This window comes from Dicentrarchus labrax, unplaced genomic scaffold (genome assembly GCF_905237075.1).
Source record: "Dicentrarchus labrax unplaced genomic scaffold, dlabrax2021, whole genome shotgun sequence".
NCBI classification, from domain to species: domain Eukaryota; kingdom Metazoa; phylum Chordata; class Actinopteri; family Moronidae; genus Dicentrarchus; species Dicentrarchus labrax.
The window spans coordinates 18,124,295-18,151,679 of record NW_026136708.1 but is presented as its reverse complement, the minus strand read 5'-3'; the positions used below and the strand labels follow the sequence as shown (position 1 = coordinate 18,151,679).

At 41.9% G+C, this 27,385-nt stretch overlaps 1 protein-coding gene across 11 annotated transcripts in view; it reads right to left on the bottom strand.

Annotated features, from left to right (window-relative positions):
• The window catches only part of utrn (utrophin), a 172,725-nt gene that overhangs the window by 27,727 nt on the left and 117,613 nt on the right, over positions 1–27,385 (bottom strand). For all 11 annotated transcript variants that reach the window (XM_051407937.1, XM_051407935.1, XM_051407941.1 and 8 more), the window contains 10 exons: positions 26,648–26,794; positions 23,837–23,915; positions 22,370–22,430; positions 16,083–16,144; positions 14,715–14,789; positions 11,350–11,551; positions 10,500–10,585; positions 8,887–9,044; positions 5,178–5,344; positions 2,893–3,004 (listed from right to left, as the gene is read on the bottom strand). In XM_051407937.1, the coding sequence (XP_051263897.1) occupies positions 2,893–3,004; positions 5,178–5,344; positions 8,887–9,044; positions 10,500–10,585; positions 11,350–11,551; positions 14,715–14,789; positions 16,083–16,144; positions 22,370–22,430; positions 23,837–23,915; positions 26,648–26,794 (1,149 nt within the window). The remainder of the gene's footprint in view (positions 1–2,892; positions 3,005–5,177; positions 5,345–8,886; positions 9,045–10,499; positions 10,586–11,349; positions 11,552–14,714; positions 14,790–16,082; positions 16,145–22,369; positions 22,431–23,836; positions 23,916–26,647; positions 26,795–27,385) is intronic.

Here is a 27,385-nt window from a genome sequence, read left to right as displayed (position 1 = left end):
CTTCATAACCAATAGGCCAAAAGGACAACCCCTTATAACCGTGACAACAAAATGACACTAGAGGCCCAAGTCATAGTCTAACCCAAAAAACATCTTCACTTAGGAAAAGTAAAAACATTGAAATAACAGCAATCAATACAGCAGAGCACCAAATTTGGCTTCTTAAAAATCACTGTCAAAAAAGCCCACGGGAACTATGAAAATGCCACTCCCATAAAAATGAAACCTAATGGGAAAAAAAAGAAGCAATATTGTGGCCATAAAATAAACAACACGACAAAGATGAAAGAACAAATCTTATTTAATGGCCGCACTGAGTCTCACAAAAGCCACTACCAATCTTTAACTCTCTGCAAAATCCGTTTTTTGGGGGCATCATTATTCAGTATAGACTTGATATTTTCTAAGGTATAAAACTGAAACACAATTTGGTTTGAGCATAGGGAGAAGGGTAAATATAATTATGTATGATACTGATGTTTTAAGAGGGAAAAACTTCAAAGGTGTCTTATAAAGTTGAGATGGACTACAGGATTTAAAATGACACAATAAGTTGATTCATGGGTTTTCATTTGATTTCCCTCTGGCAGGAATTACATATTTGGGTCTTGGATACATCTAACAGCCTGGATCTGCAAGATTTGAGTGATCTCCTACCAGTCTACAGTATCTCGCAGTTCCATAAAGCTCTGTTCAGCTGGATATGCAGTGTTTATCAACATCAAATTTCACAAAATATCAAAGCTTTTCAGCCAGATTTAAGTCAAAGCTTTTCAGGGTTTTTCTTACTTTTGTTTTTTCTATAGCCATTCCAGTATTGATCTCGCTGTACTGTATGGTTAAGGTCATTGTTCGAGTCGTTGCACCAGTCAAAGGTGTTTGGCACTGCAAAGCAGGCGGCCCTCAATAATTTGCTTGTATTTGGCTCCATTTACTGTTTTCTGTATCCTCACACATTTTCCGATTGTTTGTGCTGAAAAGCCTGCGGACAGTCTGCTGCTGTCTCAGCCATTCTTCAAAGTACTGATGGTGATAAGTCGTGACTGCTTTTCTGGCAGATGCAGAGCTTAACATTACAGCTGATAAGTTCAAATATTCATTTAATCAGTGCATACAATCTTTTGTCTTCTGCTTTCAGTCTTTCATGGGCCATTTTGCAGCTTCCAGGCAGCTGTCAAGAGCCTCTCTTTTTTGCCAAACACACCGGATTTCTGTCGCACTGATTATTGTCCCTTCTAGCGAGATCTGCCATTGTAGCCGTTTCATCAGCGAGGTCCTTACGTTTATGATCTCATCTAACCGCAGTCTACTCAAGTCGTTGGGCTACAACCTCTGAGAGAGTCTAATAATGTCCTTATGGTGTCCCTAATAGTGTAGATACAATGTAAATGTACACAAATGATTTAAAAAACACATTTAATCAATTAAACTGGCCGCAGAGTGGGTCAAGTTGTGCAGACATCTCAGGGAGAAAAAGTAAAAGGGGAATTTTGAATCCTCTCTGAAGTCACTGTCACTAAAGTTGATGATCAGCAAACTCTTGAGTGATTAACGTTCCCTATAGCTGCGTAATAATCTTTAACCAACGTTTTAAGTGTTTGTCACTGCAGCAAAGCTGAAAATAAGATAATGTTTTTTCAAAGTCGTGGCAGGCAGCTGCTGGGCATCTTAACTCAGGGAAGAATGATCACTTCTCCCTACAGCTGCTCCTGCAAAGTCAATATCTATCCCATTTGCAAAATTGAAAAAGCAAATTAAAAGACAGAAATGAGAAACGTCTCCGCTCGAGTCACTCAAAGTTTGACGTTAAGCAATATCGAAACGAGTTGGCTCACAAGTGTGCGATTCTAATTGAGAAAGAGAGCAATGTTCAATTTCGCCAAGCTCTCCCTTTTCTAATATTCTTCTCTCTGCGTAGTAGTAAAGTGAAATATTGCTTTCTGGCAGAAATGATAAAACAGACCTCAGAGAGCCATGAGTATTTTACCATTTGTTCATGTAAATTCAAATCAAGCCAGAAGTCTGTCGGGAGGGTTGATTGTGGAATAAGTTGGAGAAATCAACTGAATGGGAAGTGGTACGTAGAGGCAAGGGGCAGGAGTAATGTCAACTTGTATTAATCACAGTGAGGGGATAAAAAAATCTGTTTACACGGTCACATAATTGGAACTCATTTCCCAGCTGTGGAGCCCCCACAAGGTAAACCATTACATATTAGGGCTTGTTTTATGGTTAAGCTAAGATAGGAACTGGTGCAGGGGTTGGAAGCAAAATGCACTGGTTATGCTTAAAGGTGGGGTAAGTTTGTAAGTGTAACTTTTGATTTGGATTTTATCTTTTGACAACCATTTCCACATACTTTTGTGTACTTTTAGTCTGTTTTTCATGGTTTGGGGAATCTTAATGCTACATACAATACTATTTGGGAAAGACCCATTCCTGTTTCAACATGCACAAAAAAACATCCATAAAGAGGTGTTTTTTTTCTATATTTGGTGTGGAGGAACAACCACATTTGATTTCAGAGCCCTGACCTTTAGAATAAATTGGAATGCAGACTGTGAGCAAGGCCTTGGTGTGCGTTCAGTCCGAAAATAGGGGGGCTATGTTGTTGGAGGCTGTGAAATTATCAAGACTTAAACCATAGTACTACTAAATATTCAGAAATTAAAACATCAGTATGGGCTCCGTGCAAGGTAATAAATTCCAATTGAAAATCAGTATAAATGCGTTGCCGTAATAACCGAAGTCTGTGAGTGTGAATGTGTGTGCTTCCATTAAATGGATGAGCAGAGTGTGCGAGAGCGTGGAAAAGAGATATGAGACGAGCTGCTGAACAACGTGTGTGTCTATATGTGTGTGTGTGTATGTGTGTGTGTGTTAGTCTCTCACCGGTGTGCAGTACTCCACCATGGGGTAGTTGAGCTTGTGGCCCTTGGCGGTGCGCCCAGAAAAGAAGCAGCTCTGACACACATCGTAGTTGAAATGCTTCAGACTGCGATACCTAGAAAGAGAGAGAGGGGGGAGAGAAAGGGAGGTGAAAAGTGAGATAAGTTGAGTTGGGAAGTAGAGTGTGTAGATGTCACTTTTAAGTCCTCAGGGTGTGTGCGTGTGTGCGTGTGTGTGTATGTGCGCATGCGAGAGAGAGATCAAGGCTACACTGGGGCCTCCTGGAGAGCTGTCGATTTCCACTGTCACACATCCTCCACATGCACTTTCACACTCACACACTCAAACCCTTCTCAATATGCTGACAGTGTGACAGACAGTTGGATTTCCACCAAAACACAACAACGTGACAACAACTGTCAAGGATGTTGTCCTCAGCAGCAGCTGTAGCCAGAAGGCCATTTAACAGCTAAATTGAGACAGGAGCCATTCAGACATAATAGCTTAAGTCTTTTATCTTTCTCTCCTCTCCAGCTCTCCCAAGGTTAGCTGACTGATGAGCTACAAGAGAGTGCCATATATCAAAGGATGCAACAGTGCACACGACACCACCAAGTCAAATGCGCCATTACGTACTGACACACACCATATTACTATGAGGAGGGGGCGTTAATTCACCTTCAGAGCGGGAGGGGCTGAGAGGGCCCTGAGTTTATCCACTAATTATGGAACCTGTACTGTCTGGTCCCCTCAGGTGACATCCTCTAATCTGTTCAAAAACACTTTTTATGAAGCACCTTTTGTGCAAGATCCGAGATCATTTTCTTTATGGAGAAAGTATCAACTTTAGTTCAGTTCAAGCTGTGACTAAAATTGGAAAATATGGTTGACAATAGAAGCATCAATGCAAACAGTAAAAATAACAGTCGAGATGACATGAAGTAAATAGGTAAAATATAACATTATACTTTGTATATTTGTGCTGTTTGCATTACTTTTAGCTATCTACTTCAACTGTTTATTACTTCTTCCAAACTATTTAACCTGTTATCCATTCATTTCAACTGTCCATTCATTTTTGTTTTTAGTGGTAACACATGGTGCTGAGGTGTTACACTGACTCAGGCTGGTGGACTATGTATGTACTTTGCAGTCCCATTGTAGCTGGTACAGTAGCCTGTTATTGTGACGATACACACATATACACATATATATATATCTAGTATTTTGTAGCAGAAAGCTTAAATCATTGCTGGCAGGTCCAGCATTGCAGGTAATATGTAAATGTAACGGATGGTCAGGACAAGTTTGCTTGAATGCACAGGAAATGGTGCATGTTTGGTGGCGTGTTAAGTCTCCCACTGTTGCAGTTAAATTGACATTTATCAAATGTAAACACGTCTGCTAATACATGTTTGAGTTCTACTTCTGTTTGAGTGTTTGAACGATCCCATGTTACCATGCCTGTTTGAAAAAAAAAAAAACTACTGCTACTTACAAGAAAATGCCTGCTATGCATTTTCCTTCCTCTTTCTCACTCGCTCTGTGCCTTTCCCTCCCTCCATCGCTCCCTCTCATCGATCAATGACAGAACTTGGGAGATATGTGCTTCATCAAATGTCTGAGTCCATTTCTCTTTCTGCTGGCAAAGCAAGGGATCTGAAGGGGACAATCCTACCAACCCACTTCGCTTGGTGTGGTGTTACACATATCTCAAGCCACAGAAAAAGCGTTACCCTGCTAAACTAAAAACTGTCGGTGATAAACTGAATTATATGATAAATTGACTACAGCTGTTGAACAGCAACATGCATCTTTCATTACCTGTTGTTACTGTAAAGTGTAAGATAAGATAAGATCAGGAACAAAGTGAAACAAAGGCAGCTATGTGTATGTGTTTGTGTGTGATTGTCAGTCCTGCACAGTATCAGAGGGTGGTCTGTTATGGATTGTTTGCCAGCCAATCGGCTCTCTGTGAACTTTGCGAACGTGGCCGTGCTCTGTATGTATGTGTGTAGAAGCTGGTGGTTGCGTTTGTGTGTATGTTTCATTGCAAACCTCCGGATGGTATTTAGTCAGTGGTGTATCAGCTGTTGACATTTAGATAAATGCCTGCCCTCCAGAGCAGATCTGCCCTTTATTCTCAACCAGGAGAAAACAACCTAGAACGCCGCCACATTTGGTATTTGTGTGTCCTGTTACATGTTGCAGTCTCTATATTTTGTATGTGTGCTTCAGAAATTGTGAATTTAATGCTGAATTTAAGCATGTGTGTGTGTGTGTTTTACCTGAAGCCAACAATAGGACACTCCTTGCAGATGTTGCACTTGGCCTGATGTTTCGCCGTCTCTGCAGCAGCCACTCTGTGCAGGACAGGAAGCCAAACCATAGACTGGGGCTCCAGACGCATCCAATCAACAAACTGCCTGGGCTCCAGCTCCACCTTATTGGTCACCTGGGCACAAAGGAGGCAGTGCCAAGAGTTAGGAGCCTTTAAATCAAAAGTTTAGGAACCATGTGAAGTTTACAGTTTCTATAAAAGTTCAACAAACTGCTGATAAACTGTACATGATAGAGAAACATGCACAATATCATTCGCAGAATTGAATTACAGGCTGTAACTCTCTGTCTCTTTACCAAAAGCCAAATAAAGATGCAGACAAATTTAAGATGACCATACATATTAAAGAGATGATTCCCTCAGGCGCATTATGGCCTTGAATTGCGTACCGAGACTAAATAACTTTTACGAGCTCCTTATTCATGTTTACTGGTTGAAATATCTAACAATAAACATTGATTGATTTTAACACCCTCAATGCCCTTGTCCTACACGCCCATAGCTTTGCGGTTAGCTAACAGCCATATTGCTCCGTGCAAGTAGCTATGAAAAACACCCACAAGCTCCTACTCTTAACTGCTACTCTAAACTTTTGGAGGTGTAATTGTTTATGTAAGCTTTACTGGCACAGTGCTGGGTCTATTGTTTAAATACTCTGAAAGTGAAACGATGTCTAGGCTTACAACAGTGAGTCCCTTTTAAAAACCAACATGACGATATTAAAAGGACACGTAAAACATTCACAAAATATATTTCAGGAGAATCTTTGTCCGACTGCAGATTATAATGAGCCCATTGGAAAAGCCTACACAGAGTGAGAAGCTTTGACATGGCTTTTGTTACCGCTAAACAAATCAAAGACGACCTTTCCATCAACCCTGACACACAAAAAGGGCAGCAAATGCAGCAAAGGGCTGAATACATTTGAAAATAAGAGGAGCGAATAATCAAAAGGAATAGAGTAAGTGTGTGTGCGTAGGTGTGTGTTCCCCTGATCCCTTCCAAAGGCTTATGGTGTGCACGACTGTAGAATGTCTCAATTTTATTAGCATATCCTTCTGAAAATAAATGAATGCAAAAAACGTACTTAAAAGAAACACATTCTACCCTTAAAATTGGAATCACGGATTGGCCTTTTAATCAATATTTGCAGTCAGTTCTCAGAAACAACTTTAACAGATGAGCTTTGGTGTGTGATAAGGTTAAATGGTACATCTATTCATAGCGCCAAATATCAAAAAAGGTTAAGTACCAAAAACTGGCATCCAGGATTTACTCAGATTTGTAGTCATGAAAGGTTTCTAATAAAAAATGTGCCAACTACAGACTATTTCATGAGGCAAGTTCTTGTACAGCGGCCTACGTTTAGACAACAGTGAACGTTTTTAAGATCAGTTCATATATTCCTAAAATGATCACCTGGGTAAACACATTTCATGCAATGTAAATTACAATATTTTTATGTCCATTACAAATACTTAAACACTCTAAAATGGTAATTAAGTGTGGTTCATTAAGTGCATAAGAAGGCTTCTTGTAGTTACTGGTTAACAAGTGAGAAGACTGCCAATGAAACTTTCCGGCGGATGACATCTCAAACCATCTTTAAATCCTTCACCCTTCCATTTGACCTTCCCCTCAACAATTGGAGAACCTCTCAGCCTCTCCTTTCCCATACACTCATCTCATTTTAGCCTTCCCTCCTCTGTGCCACCTAATGGCAGATTTATAGCACTTACAGATTAATTACTGCAGAGAGGAGATGGCTGAGAGGATGGCTAGATAGACGGATGGATGGGTAAATGAAGGAGACTGAAAGGAACAGTGCAAGAGGCCATATTTATGGCGGCGCAACTCGTTCATCACTGGTCCATTAAACCAAATGGACTGGGTGACTGCACTGTCACTGGCGGGGCAGACAGACACACAGGTGGCACATGGCTTTGCTTTTGTGTGTGTGTGTGTGTGTGTGTGTGTGTGTGTGTGTGTGTGTGTGTCAGTTTCTACCTGCCAACTTGGTTTGATGATTGAATGATTAATGAGCAACTGGACTACAGCTGGCACAGCAATTCATGATCACGTCTGTGGGCAATTTGTGCATGCTCACCTCTCTCGTGTGCATGTGTGTATTAATATGTCATCAAGAGAGTGAATTGTAGGCAAGGTGTTTGCATTATTTTGAGAAGAAAATATGGAGAGAGGTAAGGTTCAAAACTGCCTCACTGGGCTATTTTGAGAGGCGCAGGGCAGGAAATCAGTGAAATTTATAGCTTCCTAATTTTAATGTTTGGCTCCCATTTATGACTGCCGAAGCACGAGCCAGGGGAAAAGGAGTGAGAAAAATGAAACAGTGATCCCGGGGGATGAAGACATCATTAAATGCTAGTAACGTCCAGAGATAAACCCGGGGAAAGTGGTTAGCTGGCCACAGTAAAACACTAAAGGACAGCCAGCAGAAGACTGGAGCCTATTTGAAGCTTCATGGTTGGTCAGCAGAGCTTAAATATTGAAGCAATTTTACAGGATTGAGAGAGGCAGGTGTTAGATAGCTGCAAAACATGGAGGAAACTGAGGTGCTTAATGACAATTAGCTTTGGGAGGATGCATCAAAGCTTAATCTCCTACAGTACTGATCACTTGCCAACAACCATTTTTGACCAACCTTTGGTTACTCTGACTCTGAAACCTTCACATGTAAACAGAGCTAGACAAACCCATGGGTAAATTTAGAGGCCATTGCACAAATGTTGGCAGAGACAGTCTCAGCTCTGTTACAAAGCAGGGGAACAGACCAACAAAAAAAACCCATCTATTTGAAGCTCATGATGTTCAGCTTTTTGAACACTTTATCAGATAGGTGCTGATTCGTGTCACAAACTGGCGCATATAGCGTCCACGTAAGAAATCTCCTTCGGATGAAAGTGGAGTTTTTACAAGAATCTTCTCTTTGTTTGGAGCAGATACAAAATACAATAATATAATAGACCCTGACAGAAATAAGCATGACATGTTTGGTTGGGTTGTGGAGATAGACATAAGGAATGGAATCGATTACTCCCTGGGAACGTCATGCCTAATTAATTTTATTTTTTTATTAGCTAATATAATAACATATTGTGACTTCATGCAGTGGAAGAAAGAAAGAAATTTGATGCCAACTGCCTAGAGAGGGTGTATCACCAACAGATTTAACACCTGACTCCCCCAGAATATGTGAATATGTTAGTCTTTAAAACAAGAATGACTGGATATTACGGAAAACAGCAATCTTTAGTCCATTTTGAGTTGAGTCGTTTTGGTTTATGCAGTTGTTCCGACTGCTGACTGCCTTAGGGCTATACAATATCATGAAAAAGTGACAAAATGTCCACTGCAATTTCCCAGAGCCCAAGGTGACATGCAACAAACAGCCGTAGGTTGCAATCGAAACGAAAAACATGGATTTTGATGTCTATTGTTTTTTTTTAATACAACTAGTGTTAACACACGGCCAAAATGGCATTACAAAAAAAGATTTCTTCCCCATGCCTATAATCCATCTGGTTTTAAGAGCATTACGGGTTTACTCAATCCTTAGCTTAGAAGCTTATAAAGTATACGATGTGTGTATCAGTACGGTGAAATGCATGCTGGTGTGTGTTTGCATGTGAACATACGTGCTGGAAGCAGCTGCGGACGCTGGGTTCGATGTTGGAGCCTCCGAAGGCGGCCACCTCCCCGAGCTGCTTCGGGATCTGGATGGCTTCGTGAAGCAGCAGACCAAGCTGCCTCTGGTCACATGTGTCACCTGCTGACGCTACCTGGCTGAAGAGGTCTGAGCGGGGGAGAGTGGGGTGGAGGTGGATGAGGTAGAGATAGGAAATGAGGAAAAATAAAAAACAAGTCAAAGCATGTGGGTGATGTTTGAAAAAAAAAGAAAAAGATATAAGTATAAATAGATGTAGAAGGAGAAAGTGTGACGGTATAGCCCGGAGTGGGAGGGAAAGCAGGTGTATATGTGGGTGGGAGGACACAGAAGAAATCAGGGAAAAGATGCATTTTTCATCTTTCTGTCTTACTTCTAACATGCCTTGCTCTTTCTCCTCTAATCTCTCTCTGTGCCTCCAACTCTGCAACACATTCTCCCGGAGACTGACAAAAGCTGTACTGGATATGGACGCCTGCCCAGTGGCACGAAGGCTCGGCCAGTTAACACATTGACAGCGTTATATTTTTAGATGAAGCTATGAAACATTTCCAGAGTTCATGCATAAAACTGAGCAAAGATAGCAGAGAGGGTAACACGGAGAATGAGGGGGAAGGAGAGGGAGAAACGAAGGGCATGACATGTCTTTCTGCTCCGCTTGCCGTTGACTTTGATCTCTGTGTGAGGCTTGGCCCCCGATGCCAACTCATGTTATGCATGTGCGCGCGTGTGATACACGAGCAAATGATGTGTGTTCGTGACCCCATTCCAACACACACACCTCTTGTGTCATCTGACTGATCAACTACCCACGTCTCTGACTCACGACTTTCCGCTACAAGATTACATTTGACACACGCAAGTGTCACAAAAAGAGTGTCAAATGGCAGCATGCCTGGTTAGGTGTGTGTGTTGCAGTGTAGCTATATGCATGGGATTGACAGCCAATGAGACTCTAAAAGAGTAAAGGAGGAAGGATGCAATCAGGCGTGCTTGATACCCTTCTCAGGCTAATAGAAACTGCCAGTGGAACGAATAGGCTCAGGCATGCCATGGCAAGAGAATGGGGGAGAGAAAAAGGAAGAGGGGAAGGATGGAGAAAAGAAGGGAAGCAAGAGTAAGTAAGATAGGACAGAAGACAAAGTGGCACTGTTGGATGGATGAACAATGGTGTGTGAGCAGTGACAGCAGAGGAAGATAGACAGAGATAAAGCGGCAGAAACAAAGAGCAGGAAGCCAAAATGACAGTCTCCTCCCAGTGCAGAAAGCCTATATTCACGCTCCCTAATCCTCAAAAATAAATCAGAAAAGAAAATTAAATAAAAGAACAGGGGGAACGCGTAGGAGGTCTCTCATCCAATTAGAGACCCGTTCTCTGTCTCCTCTGTCTCCTCTCTCTCTCTCTCTCTCTCTCTCTCTCTCACACTGTCTGTGAGTTTGATTAATACTGCTGGGATTGCAGCCATGCTAGAGCAGTATGGGATGGACTCGCCGCAGACTGGCCTGTACAAAGGGGGCGGGACAGCATTGTGTTTAAGTCCATGTGTGCATCAGCAGATATCTTACCTACTCTTTGGCACTTACATTTGTATTTCTCCTCCAGGTGTCCCTTGCAGAGAGAGAGCAAACCGATCTTCATGGACAGGACACGGATCTTCCCACTGCGACCACTGCAGGGACCACACACACACACACCCCCACACATCAGATTCAGTGGCAATGACTCAGTTATATTTATTGTGGGTGTATGTTTGTGTATAAACAGTATGTTTGTGTGTTCACTTCAGTTCAGATCTGAATTATATGCAACAGCAGTGACAGAAAATCATTATGTGCCTGGAAAGAGAAGAATCTTCAAGTGTGTGTGTGTGTGTGTGTGCTCTTGTGCTTCTTTAATTGTGGGAGAGAGCTGGTGAAAATGTTAATGCATTTTCTGTGTACCCGCAAACAATGTTTTGACCGGTAACCATGTGGGTTCACAGCATGTCAACCCGTGATTATTCAGCATATCCATGCCCTTTAGGCCCGCACAGCGTGTATTTGAACATGTGTACATGCATGTCTGGTCTCAAACAAACAGCCTGTGTGTAACAGCCACGAGCATACAAATTGAGACCCTTTCTGGTGCATATGGAGAGAGCACATGAGTCTGTAAATATGTATAACAATCATTATGCACAGACGACAGAAATGAAGAGTATAAAAAATGCATGAGCAGAGGGATGAGATGCATCAGTTCTGCCACGTTCATCCAGTCTGATATAAGACATTTTACACGCTGTATTTGGTGGAACTCAAAGAAACAAATTTTATAGGATGCAGGTGGCAACATGCAGGATTCCAGGGTTTTGTCGAAACCAGTGACAAATTCAGAAAACAAACGGAGGCTAATTCCTAATCTTCCTAAATGCAAAACAGATGGCACAAAACCCACGTGTCGTAAACGTTGAGCAGCCAGTTGAGACACATGTCAACACAGAGTGGCACGTTGACCAGGTCTTTGTGCTCCTGCTCCAGGCCGTCATAGATGGACGTCAGGCAGTTAATGACGTCGGGAACGGACAGCAGCTGGTTGTTGTTGGTGAGCTTGTGCTGCTCAAAGGTGTTCTGGGCCACGCTGAGGTCCAACAGGTCCACTGCAAAAATAGAAGACAGAGTAGGAGAGAAACATTAAGGAGACAAAAACGAGGACGATTGGGAGAAATAAGTGAAAGTGAAAAGGGGAGAAGATCAGAGGAAGGTTAACAAGAACAGAGAGAAGGAACAAAGAACAAGAACTTTTTTTTTTTTTTTTAACGTATTCACACAAAGGGTGACGGGATGAAAAGAAAAAAAAGCAAGTCAGAACCATTAGTAACCTTTCAGACTCCTTCATTGGGCTTTCAGAAGTGACTCAGACTTTTCTACAAATGCCAACATATCTGAGCAGGATGAGGAGCTGAAAATGGCAGACTATTCATAGAGGCACTTCAAAACTGCAGACTTGACTGATGTTTTGTCCAAAATAGTTCAAAACAACCAAGTTCGAGAGTCTGCCGGGAGTACAGACAGAGAACAGACAGATCATTGTGGTGAAATATTAATATCAGAGAGAAATCTGAACGGAAGAAGACAAATGTAAAAGAGTCAGACTGAGAGCCGTCTAGTTTCTTCTAATTCAATTTGTTGGCTACATACTGTATTTATATCAATGTCTCAATTATAGCTTCATTCTACTGTAGCTATCACTTATGTATCTCTAATGTAAGAGAGTGGGAAAACAGAGGGATGAAACTGAACAAAACCAGTTAATTGAGTGATTTGACAACATTAAACAAAGTAGCCAGTCACACTCACACTCACACACACACACGCACACACACACACAAAACAGATATTGATGACCAATAACAATCAGTTTTTCTATTACTGAGTATTATTTTGTTAATTAATTTAATTCTACATTTGAGTGTGTACCGTGTATAGAAAAGTGTGAAATACAGCATGTATAATAAATATGGTCGATATTTGATCACAGTGTAAGGCAAAAAAAAATCTTGAAACACAAAAAATTAGAATTAAATTAATTAAATTAAAAAGGAAAAACATTTAAAAGTCCATTTGAAGTTAATCTGTGATAGCTTTCTTAAGTTGCATCTAAGTATAAAATGGTACTTGCTAAAGTTTTGTATACAAACTGCTAAAAGAGTAGCATTGTTCTGCCTAATTCTGTCTTGTATTGATGTACTGACGAGTAATAATGGACCTAGCAGCCATTTAGCTTAGCTTAGCTTAACACAAACACTGGAAACAGTTAGCCTGACTGTTCAAAGCTCAACAAATCCGCCTACCCACATCTCTAAACCTCACTAATTAACACATTACATCTCGTTTGTTTTTGTGGGCGAGAAAGCAAATAAGAGTATTTCCCAAAATGTTGAGCTATTTCATCTCAATTGGGACTCCTAATTGGTGCTTTTATTCAAGGTCCACTGAAAAGGTCAACCAGTTTAATGCCATCTCTGTGTTAACACTGCTAGGTGGTAAAACACATTCACAGTGTGTCTCTGCTACAGGTGGTTAATTAGCATAACAAAAATGAAGGCCATCACGGGGAGTGTAGAGATCGATCATTGGCACAAAATAAACCTCACAAACATTTCTCAACTTATTTAGATCCGTCCACTTATGTGCATTTCTATTTTCAGGGTATTGATTACAGCATATTGCTTCAGATTTATCTAAAAAAAATACTAAAACACAGGAGGCTTAAAAACTTTTGAGAACAAGTTAGTGCAACAATGGATAAAAGGTTCTGAACCCTCCATAGTTCTGTATGCATCTCCTCCTCCGACCCTCTAGCACTTCTCCAGAAACCATTTAAACTCTGCCCCCTTCTTCTACAAACCTCATCCCTCTCACCTCCTCACTTAAGTCTCCTCATTTGCCCCGATGCACGCTCCTCGTCAACCCCTCCATGGCTTTCCTTGCCTTATGTTACCCCCCGTTCCCAAGACAGCACTAATTACTGGGGTGTATCAGCGTGTAGTGGGCACAGCAGGGCGGCCATGCTGTCAGAAAGCAAAACTTTACTTCTCTTGAGCTTTCTCACTCCACACGCAGAGATGAAGCTGAGAGGCTGTGGCACATTAGCGGGATGCCATGCAAGCTCATTTGTGCTTCTTCAGCCCCCTGGCACAGACTTAACCCAATTAGCCATTTTATAGTATCCTTGTCATGTGTGTTGGGACACACAAACACACACAAACACACACTTGCAAACATTCGTATTGGCACACACAGGTCTCCAAGCACAGATTCCACATGAATTCAGGCTAATAACTAATAACTACTGATCCTTCTGCTGTGTGTGTGTGTGTGTGTGTGTGTGTGTGTGTGTGTGTGCGGGTTCTGTGCTGTGGCTGTTCTAATCTAATGGATGAAATTGAATTGCAGTGCCCCAAGTCGAAATCACTCAGACTAATGCATTCCCGTCACAAACACACGCATGCGATCAGAGATGCAATACGAGATAGCAAACTAAAACGCTCAAATCATTCAAACTCATTAACAACCAACAAACACAATAACACACTTTGATACCCACGATTAGTCAGGTACACGGGCCCAAGCTGCACATATACCTGCGTACGTGAGGCATTTGTTTCACACATGCACACAAACTTCTGGCAAACAGCAGGACGTAAACGAGCAGTGTGGGCTCGCAGTGTGTGTTGCTATAATAATGTGAACAGCTGTATAACATTTAACATTTGTCACCATTACCATTGCACTGTGCTGAGCCCAAGTAGCTGCTGCCATGCTCGTTGAAACCTCACAAAGAGGGAATCTGCATGCACCTGCAGTGTGTGTGAGTATGTGTGTAGATTGAGTTGATAGCCACCTGAGACTGCAGATAATAGCCATCGTTCTCAAAGCTTCCATTATAAACAAAAAAAACAAATAAAAAAACAAAAAACGGCAGCCCTCATGTCTAAAAAAAAAAAAAAAAAAAAAAAAAGAAATCAAAGCCCATAAAGATTCCCACCTGTGCACACCAAATGAGGCTATGCTCAACAGGCTTAACACAAGCACCAGCTGTGACCGTGCACGGACAGAACCATGCACATACACACACACACTGATCAAGTGCGTATCATTTTAAAGCCAAAATATCCTTGGCTCCTGCGTTGGTCTGGCACAGCGTCTGGCAATGCTTCAAATCATTACTGCATCCCCTCGTTGCACCCAGACTTCAAAAGACGCAGACCACGACTGTAGGTATTAAGGTGTGTATGAGTGTGTGCGCGTCTTACTTACAGCACAGTGCTTTCTGTAGTCTGCGGATCTTCATGGCTGTTCGGTACGCTGAGAATCTCACATTGTTCAGGTCCGCTACAGGCGGGGATAGAGACAGAGAGATGAAAGGTAGATGGACAAAAAGAAAACAGAGGCAGAAAATCAGAAAACAAAGTGCAACAGAAATCTGCCCACTGGGCAACACAAGCAGGACCTCTTGTCTTCAATGAAAGACAGATTTTTGTTAGTTATTGTCTATGGAGATGACTGAGGGGAGGGGTGGTTAATGTGGACAGTGTAATTAGGTTAGTGAGTTCTGTCTCAGTGGGGGCTGGTTCTATTTGTTGAGCTGCTGGCCTACAGCAAACGCTCCCAAAGTTTCACAGCTTATTACTTTTCTCGCTGCTCATTAAAAAACAGTCATACTGGCCGCCTCACAGGGACGGAGACATGCATATGGATATTAACAGGGAGCAGGAGAGAGAGTAAAAAGATCAGGGTGCAATTTCCAAGTTAAATGTAAAGGGAAAACTAACTAGACAAGAGAGAAATAGGTATGCAAGATTGTGTTGATCCCTCATCAGGAAACAACCTTCAAAAGACTACTGGCCTGTTTCATAAAATGTACAACGTCCAAGCTGCAATTTGCAACACGAGAGTTTTCCTCTCGTGGTTACTTGTCATGAATCACATTAAAAGTCTGACCAATGCATGATCATGCTAGAACGCGGTAGTAGTCACAAACGTTTCTGCAATTGGAAACACGAAGCTGCAACCATTTATGATCTGTGTGTGAGTCACCGCTAGTCCGTTAAAAGACCAGCACACTGCTATAAAATGGCCTTTATTGATTTTATTAAAGGGTCTGGTCAACCAAATTACAGAAAAAAAAAATTTATGGATGTACCTGTAGTGGTATCTGGCCATGTAGATAGTTTTGACTTTATTTGCCCATGTTCCGAAATATCTTTCTCTGAAATGTTTGCCTTCATCCCAATACAAGGGCAGTGAAAGGAATTTTGTTTGTGGCATCATTTCTCAGAATCAGCAGCCCCATAACTCAGGAAAACGCACTGTGAAACATTTTATTGCAATGTTTTACCAACAAAGCTATAAAACAACTTGAGTGAATTCTTTGGATGAGCGACATGGTTTCTGGACAGAAATATTTCTGTTGAATATTTTTAATAACATTTTTTAATACTTGGAGGACCACAAATAAAATTCACCTCCATTGTTTTGGGGGTGAAGGCAAACATCTCAGACAACTCTTTCAACATCGGCCAAGAAAACTCGATAATCAATAGAGGTAACTAAGACAGTGTGTTTTTTGTAAAAGCTAAACTGACCCTTAAACAAAGTCTCTGTAAGATTGTTTGTGTTTCTTACCCAGTGACTGGTAGAGCTCTGTCATCTTTGGATGGTCCCAGCATGTTGTCTGTGTCTGGTGACTGAATACGAAGACAATAGAGGAGAACCATTAAACTGAGAAACACAAAAAACACATAAGCTGACACACAAACAGAACGGGAGCCACTGACGTCTAAACACACACATACAGATAGTGACAAACACTTTCAAGGCCTATCAGAAAAGGAAAAAAAAAACATAATGACAGACAAAACTACTTTGAAAGCTACAGTACACCAAATATACACACAAATATACACACAAAATAGCACAAGTACACAGAAGACTCTGGCAAAAATGAATACACACTTGGAATTGTACACAAGCTAACATCACTATTTTCATCATCATTTGACGTGTGCAAACATTGATGGCTTTATTGGAAAACTCTTTTGTTATCACAGCAAATTGGGGACAGAGGCTACAGATCCCTCCACAAATCATACATAACACACACACACACGCGCACACACGCGCACACACACAGACACACAGACGAATACTGTCTCTCATCACAACAGTATATTCCTTTCATAGCACCATGGGGACATAAATATAAGGGGACCAAGTCTCAACTCCCTGTTTACATCTCTGCTTCAGACAGGAGCCCTCACACACACACACACACACACACACACACACACACACACACACACACACACACACACACACACACACACACACACACACACACACACACACACACACACAGAACAACACGAACAAACCAACCACCAATCTACTAAGAAACCAACACTACAAAAATAAATAAAATAAGACCCATGCAAAAACTGATCAAACATGGTTGCCTTCACACACACTGGCGACAGCAAAGAACCTGATTTTCACAAGTTGCAGCTGCCAATCAGCGCATCTATGAGCTCTGCTGTGATGTGTGTGTGTGTGTGTGTCTCTGTGTGTGTGTGTGTGTGTGTGTGCGCGTGCGTGAGTGAGTGCATCAAGATGGCACCTGACTGTCAGAAGCCTTACTCAGATCTGCGTGGAATGTTTGAGAAGATTTCCAGAGGACGGTTTTTGAAGTAAAAGTCTGTTTTTGAAAGAACAGACTCCCCTGTGGTTACTGCGACGACTTGCTCTCCGCTGAGAGGCAGCAGGAAGTGAAGTCGAGTGCCGACGGTGAACGGAGGTGGCGGAGTGGACGACGGGAGCCCTCCTCGTACACAGGTGTGCCTCACTATTCAATCGCCGTGTAGCTTGATGACCCCATTCACACCTGCACAGGCAGCGCTTATGCCTGGACCTCCCTGCGCTAAGCACAAGCTTCTGTTTTATTTAGAGGGGATACAAAGAGCTTGACTGAATTGACAAAAGGGTTTCCATGAACACAAGTCAGGGGAATTGCTGATATTTGCTCCTCACAAACAAACAACTACGAGGAAGAACACTGGCTCTCAAGGCCAAACATCTCCCGACAGTAACTGTCAGAAAACATTTTTGTCATTAAAATGTAGAAGAGTACATCAGAGACAAGATAGAGCTGATGCAATGATGGGACACACAATCAACTCACTACACTAAAGAATCTTGCAGGCAGCATTTCCATTAACAAAAAAAAATTAAGAAGCTTGTGCCAGAGCTCATGAATGCCAGAATGAGGGCGACTGAGTTGTCAGGTTCAACTGTCCACAAAGCTTTCCCTTCAACACATTCCCTTTGTAATGCCTAAGCAATGTTTTTGTTGTCCTATGTGAGCCAAAAAAAAGCAAACTGGTGACACATTTACAACAAAGGTGCTAGAGTTTAGATAACACAGCAGGAAACATTCATAGGCGAGAGGAGAGGCATCAGAGAATATTAAAGAGCAGGGGACAAAAACAGGGATTTCTTGGCAGATATTTGAAAGCTTGTTGGAGATACATACAGAAGTACATTCTTGGTGAACCTTAACCCAGTATGAGGTCTTCGCACCTCTAATTTGGTTTCATATTGGCTGTTTTACAAATAAATCAATAGCTGGAAGATTGAAGTCATATATCATATATTATAATAACTTAATATATACATTGCTTATACAGATCACGTATGAGCCTTCCTGCTTTCCCACCGTAAACAAATCGAGGGACACGTTTTCAAAAAATTATTAACTCACTGATCAGTCACTAGAAAATAATCAACAAGAAGTAAGATGATTACTTTTGGTTAAAGTCATATTTACATTCTATGTTTGCAGCTTTTTAAAAGTAATGGTTTGCTGCTTTTCTGACTTTATGGATTAAACAAACACAAAGAAGAATCGATAAGGACAATAATTATTGATTGCCGTGAAACCACTTCTGTGTCCGTACTGTATTTGACAAGATAACCGACAACGAGCGCTCGTTTTTTACTCTTCTTGGGTAAACGGTGAGCGAGAGCGTGAGAGCCGGGGATGAAGCCGCTTGGCTCTTGTGCAATGCATGTGACAATTCCTTCATAAACATCATTAAATGACATGTCAGTGTAAGCCACAACAAATCAAATGGGGTCACGGACGGGGATACTGTAGCAGGCGGAGGAAGGATGACATTTATGTAGTCACTAGGGCACTGTGGGGTTGAAAGAAAAAATAACCTTCTACAAGATGAGATTTCTGTCTCAGCGAACGGGGGAAGTAGGCCACTAAAGCCCTCTGACAGACGTGCACGTTCTGACCCGCTCAGACTAACAGATCACCATGATAACAATTAAGCTTATCAAAAATAATTGCTATTTCCTTTGCCGTTTTCTGTGTAGCATTGGCATTTCCAGTTGCTAGAGTCCAGCAGAAGGTTAAAGTTGTTTTGCTAATTACTCACTTCTTCTCTGCTGTTTCATAACTGATCATAACCACAATTTCCCACTCCCAGTGACTATGCGTGTCTTTCCTACGAAGGGACAGTAAAAGATCAGAAAATGTCAATAACACAATTCCTCTGGGATTCACCCACCTGCCCCATGGTCAAGGATGGACAATAGGGCAAGGTGCGGACGTATTCCATCAAACTGTTGGCTGCAGACCAGCCAACACTTCTGCACAACAGTCTGCTGCTGGGAGTTTGTCACTGTCACACACTGAGAGCGCGTCCTGAATAATCATGAGTGTGCAGATGAATGATTACTTGCGTATCTGGGTATCCGAAGAGACAGAATTAGTCAAAAATCTGAGTAGGCAAGAAGAAGATTTCAGGATTTTTTTTTATTTTTGGTGACAGCAACCTGCCAGACTTATCAAGAAGTGTCTCTGACAGGTGATAAGTGCCTGCATTCACCATCTGACATCTTCTTTCTCTAGCTTTCACCTCTCCTCCTCTGCCTCTTTTCTGCTCTTAAAATATTAACCCCCTCCCTCCCAAAAGTTATCAGTATTCTGATTTGGAAATGCAGTTTAGATAACTTTGGATTCTTCTTAAAACTACATTCAACCAAATTTTTCCAACATAACAAAGGCACCCTGAGAAGGGGATGCATTAAGTCCACTCATGTATACAAAGCCTGTCTGTTCTGTTAGGGATACCCAACATGTTTCCTGACAAAAACACAGACAGTACATCCAGAAAATAGAGGAGACTTTCTCTAATCTTTGTCAGAGATGCAGTCTTGCTATATTTCCTCTCAAGGCAAGAATGGGTGAAATGGGACAGCATGTGAGGTTGCCAGCATGAGGCGACAGGCACAGAACTTGTGTGAAGCCATTTGATTATCCTCCAATATGTCGTTTGAACTCCTCACTACAGGGGGTGGACAAGGCGCAGTTTTAATCAGGGGCCCTTTGTCAGCACAAAGAAAAGAGGCAGAGTATGAGAGGAGATGGAAGAGGAGACGAGGAGGGGTTTGGGGAAATGAATGTGTCAAAGACTGATGCGGGTGTCCCAAGGATGTCATGGCACTGAAAGCGACCTGTGATTAGTCCTGTAGACGGATTTGGAGTTCGGTTTCCAAGCTGCAAATTAAGTCGAAATGTATGAGTGTGCATCAGCCTGCATGTATATTTGTGTGTACCAGCAGACAATCATCCTTTTAAAATGAAGGAGGAAAAAAAAGCCACACACTGAGGTTAAAGTTGAAGGAGGATTGATTCTTTTCTTCCCATTTCTGAAAGGCAATTCAGGGATAACATGGAAGCGGCCGTGGAGAAGCATAAACGTGGTCCAACCAACCTAGAGGCATGGACAGAACATATGGTGTGTGTGCTCACAATGGGTCTGTGTGCGTTTGGTTAGTTTGAGCTCGGTTCCAGTTGGAGTTCATATGCATCTTTGGGCGCGTGTAAGCATTCCCTTGCCAGCATGAGGATGCGCATCTCTATTTGTCTGAATGCATGTGTTTTTTTCCCAAATGCCCTTGTGCACATGTGTTTTGTTTGTGTGAGTGGGCGGACGCAGGTTCATTGGCTGGGCACATCTGTGATCACAGGCTGTTGTTGACTCTAAAGTTATAAGCCTGTCCTCCGAGTCATTGCCTGTCTCTGGCTTTCATCTCTGATCCCCCTCAGGTGCCAAGCTGCAAGGCCCAAACTCCGCGCAGGTGTCCCTCCCCCTCTCTCTCCTTGCCTGAATCCTATTTTTCTCCATCTCTGTCTGTGTCTTTATTGTCCCTCTGAAAACGTTTCATCTTGCCCCCCTGCCAAATTAAATGATCAATATGATTCAATAAACGGAATCAACGGTTTTGACTTTCTGGTTTAACGTTGCACCAAACTTTTTGTAGTTTAACCTATCACTGAGACAACACTACAAGTGTAAATCTCCGTAGCTGAGGCTTTTATTATCAGTTGTTTTGTGGACAATGGTGCATGGGGAATTTTTGAAAAATGGCTATTTGACAAACTGACACAGTGACATTTCGGCTCAGAGCACAAGGCGATTTAAGGGGCCAGCCCTAAAAATTACACCCATTTTATCATCCTAAATCACAAAGTCAGGCTGTAACAGTGTGCCAACAGAAGAGAGAGAGAGTGAAACAAAGAAAGCAGGACTGACAAATGATAGCTGAAACTGCTACACAACGATTTTTCTAACTACCAGCCAAAAATAGGAGTTTGGTTAGTCAGCAGTTCACTGACATATGGTTACATGATTTCTGGGTAATGAGGTCCGTCAAAGTTTAAGAACAGACATTTCCTGAACAGTAGAGAAGCTATCTTGTTCGCTACCGACACAGACAACCTCTCTACCTGTTTAAATAAAAACCTGCTGTTTGGCCAGATTAGACAATAATTAGAATGGGAAGCAAGACGTCAAGCTAAAGTTGTTATAGTCACTATAAGAACAGTGTGGGAAGCTGTCCTGGGATTCAGCCAGGTGTTATCTATTCAAAAGGAGGTGCTAATGCTGGTCTGAATGAGAAATGTGCAGGTGAAACAGCTTGAATTTTAATACACACACAGGAACAAATCGGCAGGAAGAAGCTCCTAATTGGGAGTAAAATAAATGATGTGCGTGCACAGAATAAACATGGTACAATAGCTACCTGACCATTTGCGGATGATGTATGTGAGAGGTTGCTAGAGGTCAGTGATTTAATGTGAAAAGGTTGAAAAGTCTTAAGAATTAGATAATTAGCTATTTCACAGTCCACGATGAACGTTGTTCAACTGCAGAATCACAAACATAAATTCAGCTCCATCTGCACCACGCTGCCCACATTTGGGTCAACCTTAAGAAGGATATTACAGCTGGAAACCTACATAGAGTAGCCGTCCATTTTCCTTCCAAAGATGCCAATTTAAGTCTTCGAAGATCATACGACAATCTGACTAGACGGCATATTTGGTCTGATTACATTAACCTGACCTAGATGAGGCATATTCAAGAAGGATATTTTTACAAACCTGCACAATCTACAGCAGACTGCATCTCAATTCTAGGACAGTGGCTCCCAAACTGGGTATCAAGACCCCCACAGTGGTCCCAAAATGAATCTAATGAGTTCTATTCATGTTTTGTTCATTTTTTAGACTTTCCTTTAACCTTTTGGTTAAATACTGCATAGTTTGACCTCTTAAGGCCTCTAAAAATAAGTCAAATAAAACAGCCTGAGATGCGAAAATCGTTATTCAACTCACAAACTTGTAGCATTGTATGAAGGGGTCACACACAAAACTAACTAGAAGGCGTTAATAAAGGAGATGGTAATAAAAAATTTAAAAAAGAGCATTTTTACAGACGATATCCTGACTGCTATGTGATGAATGCCTGCCAGTGTACAATAATCATCAACACACACAAACACAAATGGATACAATTTATACAGACACACGGCTATCAAATTAATTTCTCGCCACTTACTTGATGTAATATGGAACCTTATTCGGAGAAACTGCACGTTGCCAGGGAAGCTGTACAGAAGCTACAAACAGGGAGAGAGAGAGAGAGAGCGAGAGAGAGCGAGAGAGATAAAGAAAAAGGAGAGATGGAGAGAAAGTTGAGCAGTCAAAATCGACACAATCTTAATAAACATTGCACAATTTTACCATGCAGTACAGTAATCCATTTAGTGTTTGGGGCTTGACTTGAAATAATTTTCACATCTAACACTTCCATAATAACATAGTCTAGCCATGGAGGGAAGTCTCTTACAGTGCATGAAATTGTGAGGGGGAAAAAACAGTAAATGGGTATTGTTTTCTTGGAGGGAGGAGGGAGATAATACGGCATGAAAGAGAAAAAGAAATGTATAAATTGAGAGAAAATTACTTTTGAGAAAAGGTGCCACGTGCCCGGGTTTATGATAATCTTTATGGAATACAAAAGAAGACATTAAATACTGACAGACCAAGGAAATTTAAAAAATGACAAGCGGTGTTAAAACCAACCAAATATAAGACTTGAGAAGCTCTCAAGAGCAATATGGAGCCGAAATGTTGCCTGATTTATCGCCCTCCCACTTTCCCTCCTCCTTGACACAACTCTACGCTCTGATAGAGAGATGAAAAGACAGTAAGAGAAAGAGATTAAGCGAGATTGGGAGATATACGAGATAGATAGGGCAAGATAAGGACGCAGTACTTTATTGATCCCTGAGGGAATATTAAGCTACTAGTGTAATGAGAGTGAATGTGTGATGGAGTAGATAGTGTCATAGTGCCAGGAAGATGAAAGGAGAGACAGAGTGCTGTTTTGTCTGGTGCGGTTGCTGAGCTCTCAGTAGGACTCACAAGGTAAACTCATGTCTATTGGTGACACGGCACAGCGGCAGGGCTCACCACCTGCTCTGAATCACACACACCGTCCATTTTGTCTCTGTGTCTGACAGCCAGCAAAGCAAATCAGGTGGAGCAGAAAGAACACTAATGGCTGTATGATTATAGAAAATGACGAGAGAGAGAGAGGGAGAGAGAGAGAGAGAGAGAGAGAGAGAGAGAGAGAGAGAGAGACAGGGAGCGAGAGACCGGCTGCTTTGTTCAATGTTCACACTCGTGCATTTGTCTTTTCTCTCCAGCTTTGTCTTTCTGTTCCTCTCTCTCTCTCTCTGCTAATGACCATTCTAAAGAGGGTGGAAGAGGAGGGAGTCGGTGGAGAGCTGTAATTAAGCCTTGAATTATTCAAGAGTAAAGTGCCTCGTCTGCAAACTGTGTGTGTGTGTGCGTGTGCGTGTGTATGCGCGTGTACCAACATATTCACTGAGCATGCATGAATGAAGCGTACAGCTGAAAAAAAATTAGGGGGATGTAAAACAGTGCGGAGTGGAATCAAACCAAGTCACCCCCAAAAATTTTCTAATTTCCTATGAGAGGTAATTGGCTCTGTACTCACTGGAGAGGAAATGTTGGGAGGAGGGGCCGAAGTCTCGGTGGGCTTCCTGAAGAAGCTTCAGTCTGTCCTCCACCGCCACCTGCACGATGACACACACAGACACACAGACGGGAGAAGACAGTCAGCTGTAGGCCTCAAAGTTGCACTCAGCGAAACCGAACTTTACAGTGGCTGGACATGGCGTCATGGTTGGAATGAATTCAATTTCAGTGCAATTAAGTTGGAGGTGGATTTGCTGTAAAACCCCAAGCTCAAGAAACTTTTTTTTCTTTTAGAGTTATAAATACATATAGTGTCTTATCTTGAATGAGTATAGAGTTAATATATGCTATGTCATTTACCACTGTATGGTAGTTCACTGATACTTTAAATTTTGATATAGCACAGGTAAAATCAAATGTAATTGAACTGATTGATCCAAGGAGAATTTGACCCAATCCCAGTTTGAGCACTCTTATAGAAACTGGGATACTGTGGCATGTAAACACCATATCTAGATTCCTGACCCCTGCCCTTTATCACTCTTACTGTATATATTGCAACATACTGTCATTTTTCTGTGAAATAGAAACTTTTTTAAATGAAATAAAACTGACGAATCAAGGTACTTCATCACATTGATGCATTGATGTACATAAAAAGCAAGTATTGCTATTAAACAGTCTCAGTGATTTACAGTATAGACAACAACAAAATATAGCTCAATGTATAAATGGAATAGCAAAAATCCCACACAGTAGACAAATATATATTGTCTCATCGTAAATTAAATCAAATTGTATTGATTTCATTTTGCTCTTGTACTCCATATTGCCTATATTATTACAAAACTGTATATAAAAACAGCTTCCTTATAAATAATGCTAGATCTGAACTGTTCCAACCTTTCATGGAGTGTACTCAGTGAAAGGCGAAGCTTCATACAGCTTGGAGTTATCAATCAATCACGCACGCACGCACGCACGCACGCACGCACGCACGCACGCACGCACGCACGCACGCACGCACGCACGCACGCACGCACTCCTGCATCCCAGCTAAAGCTGTGCATTGACCTCTCAGGCAGTGCACCTGTGCTGGACGTAGCTGTGGGGTTGCTTTGCTCTATTGGACTGACTAGCAGGTCAGTATTGGCAGTCTGTAATATTGAGAGACACACACACACACACACACACACACACACACACACACACACACACACTCACACACACACACACACACACACACACACACACCTCAGGCGTTATGGCAGCCAGATAACAGCTGTCCACACAGGGATCCTGGAAATGGGCACAGAAAGGCCAATAGCTCAGTTTCTTTCTGGCCACTAATGGCTATTATGGTCATTGTCCCACTGAGAGGAAGATGGGAGCTGTCTGCATATGAAAACCACATCATCAAACTACACAGTCAGATCTGGCTTATTAGTGAAGCTGTCGCCATCCTGCAGGCTGAAAGAAATAAAACGAGCGGACAACAGAGAGACAAAGTGTGCAGTCCACTGAAACGCTGCCCTCCTCTGACTCAGTATTTGAGTTATGATCATTCTCCAGGCAGACAGACTATTAAGCGGGTGTCTGTACAGTACATGGGAAATATCACAAGGCTACAAATTAGCCCAGCTTCCCAGTTTCCCTCTGCGGCAGTGTCACACTTAAAAAGGAATGACTTTAGGTTCCAAGACTTCTTTCTCAACACATAACTCCCTTTCCTGCCTTTTTCTGCCCACACGCCTTCTTCTACAACAACAATGTGACTGTATACAAGAAAACTTCAAATGAAGTCAGCAGAAAGGACAGTGTCTTTGATCCCATCAGAGCTGGGCAGCCTAACCTGTGTTCCTTCCTCCTACCACTGGGCACCACAGGCATCACCGGCATCTTGGTCAAGGATCTCAGAGGCTCAAAGAGTCGGTCATTAAGAACAAAAATACTTTGACATCACATTTCTCTGCACCTATCTCTGGCTATACTCCGTCATGATCAAAACATGTACAGTCGATATAGATGGAGAAAGGATGAGCAACTGGCAATCAGTGAAAAGAATCAGTGAAAGAAAAAGAGAGTGAATGTTTAGTAGTCTCAAGACCTCATGAGGACGCAGTGTAGAAAAAAAAAAAAAAGAAATAGGATAATTGACCTTGCTTGATAAAGAGAAGACATCTGAAAGAACAGACACATTAACTGATTTGAATTGTACACTGTGTGCTCTTGTGTTCATACAAACTGAACACAGCAGATTTCACTCCCTAATTCACAACCAACATCACTCCTCTTCTCTTTCCTTGTGATGACTTGCAAAGAGACTCCTCCACGACTTTCCCTCTAGGGCTGAGACACGCTCCTCTCTGAGAAACACTCAGCGAGTCCCTTGGCGGATCAGACCAAGACATTCAAGCGCATAGAGAGCCAAGAATGTGACTGCTGCTCTGTGAGAAGTGTCCATTGATGTTTAGTGACAAAGTGTTGCAGTGAGAACAGAGCCGTGTTCAAATAAAACAGGTACACAGGTAGAGGGACAACTCTCGGTCCCATGTGTGTTCGACTGACACAAAGTGAAATCAGCATGCTCGCGGTGAGGGGAAAAGCTGAGGGGGAGAAACACAGACAGAAGAGATTACAACAGACAGGCAGGAGGAGAATGAGGGAACAGGAAGAAAGAGGTTCAAGATACATTGAAGACAGCATTAATTTAGGCAAGTGTGGACAAAATGCTGTGAGAAGAAATGTGGCAGAGAACTGAAGACAAAGCAAGACAGAGCATGTTTCTCTGCTCTAAGATCCGCAGATGATTCAGGAGGATTTAAACTACCTGTAGCAGTTTCCATCTCATGTTGAGTTGGTCCAGTTGTCTGGAGGCGGTGGAGGACAGCTGGATGTCCAGCGGCGTCAGCTCCGCAGAAAGCTCATTGACAATTCTCACATCCTGACGTAGCGGTGCGATCTCCTCTCTGAAGGCCTGAACAGAAAGTTTTATATTGTTGCAGTGTCAAAAAATGGATATTGTAACTTTATTATAATTATTAACTTAGGCTTACTAATTACATAATCGTGAAGTTACAGCTTTCACAAACAATAACTTCCTGTCAGTTATCCTCCATTTCAACTTAATTGTTATTTATCTTTTTCTTGTTTACTCTGTTGACCTCATAATCTCTAATTGATTGAGATAAATCAAGTTTTAAATTGAATTTTGTTGAGCTATAATTTGTATTTGAAGTATCTACTTGCGGCTCTCAATAGAATCCTAATGGCTGCATACTTTGCATGTGTCACATACTGGCGAGGAGTGTTTCCACTGTTGTAGCAAAATCTATTAATAAGGATTCAAAGTGGATGCCTACATGACGTGGCTATTGAGAGGATTAATTGGCCAGACTGTCCCTACCATGGGGAGGCAAGCATTAAGATGTGAGGTGGTGTAACAGACAGCCAAATGAATGCAAACAGTAGAGGAGTTGCCTTTGCTCATGCAACCTGTGTGAACCGTTACGTGACTATTTTTGGTGCCAGTTTTTTCTCTCCTCTGTCCTCTATTTCTCCTTTGTGA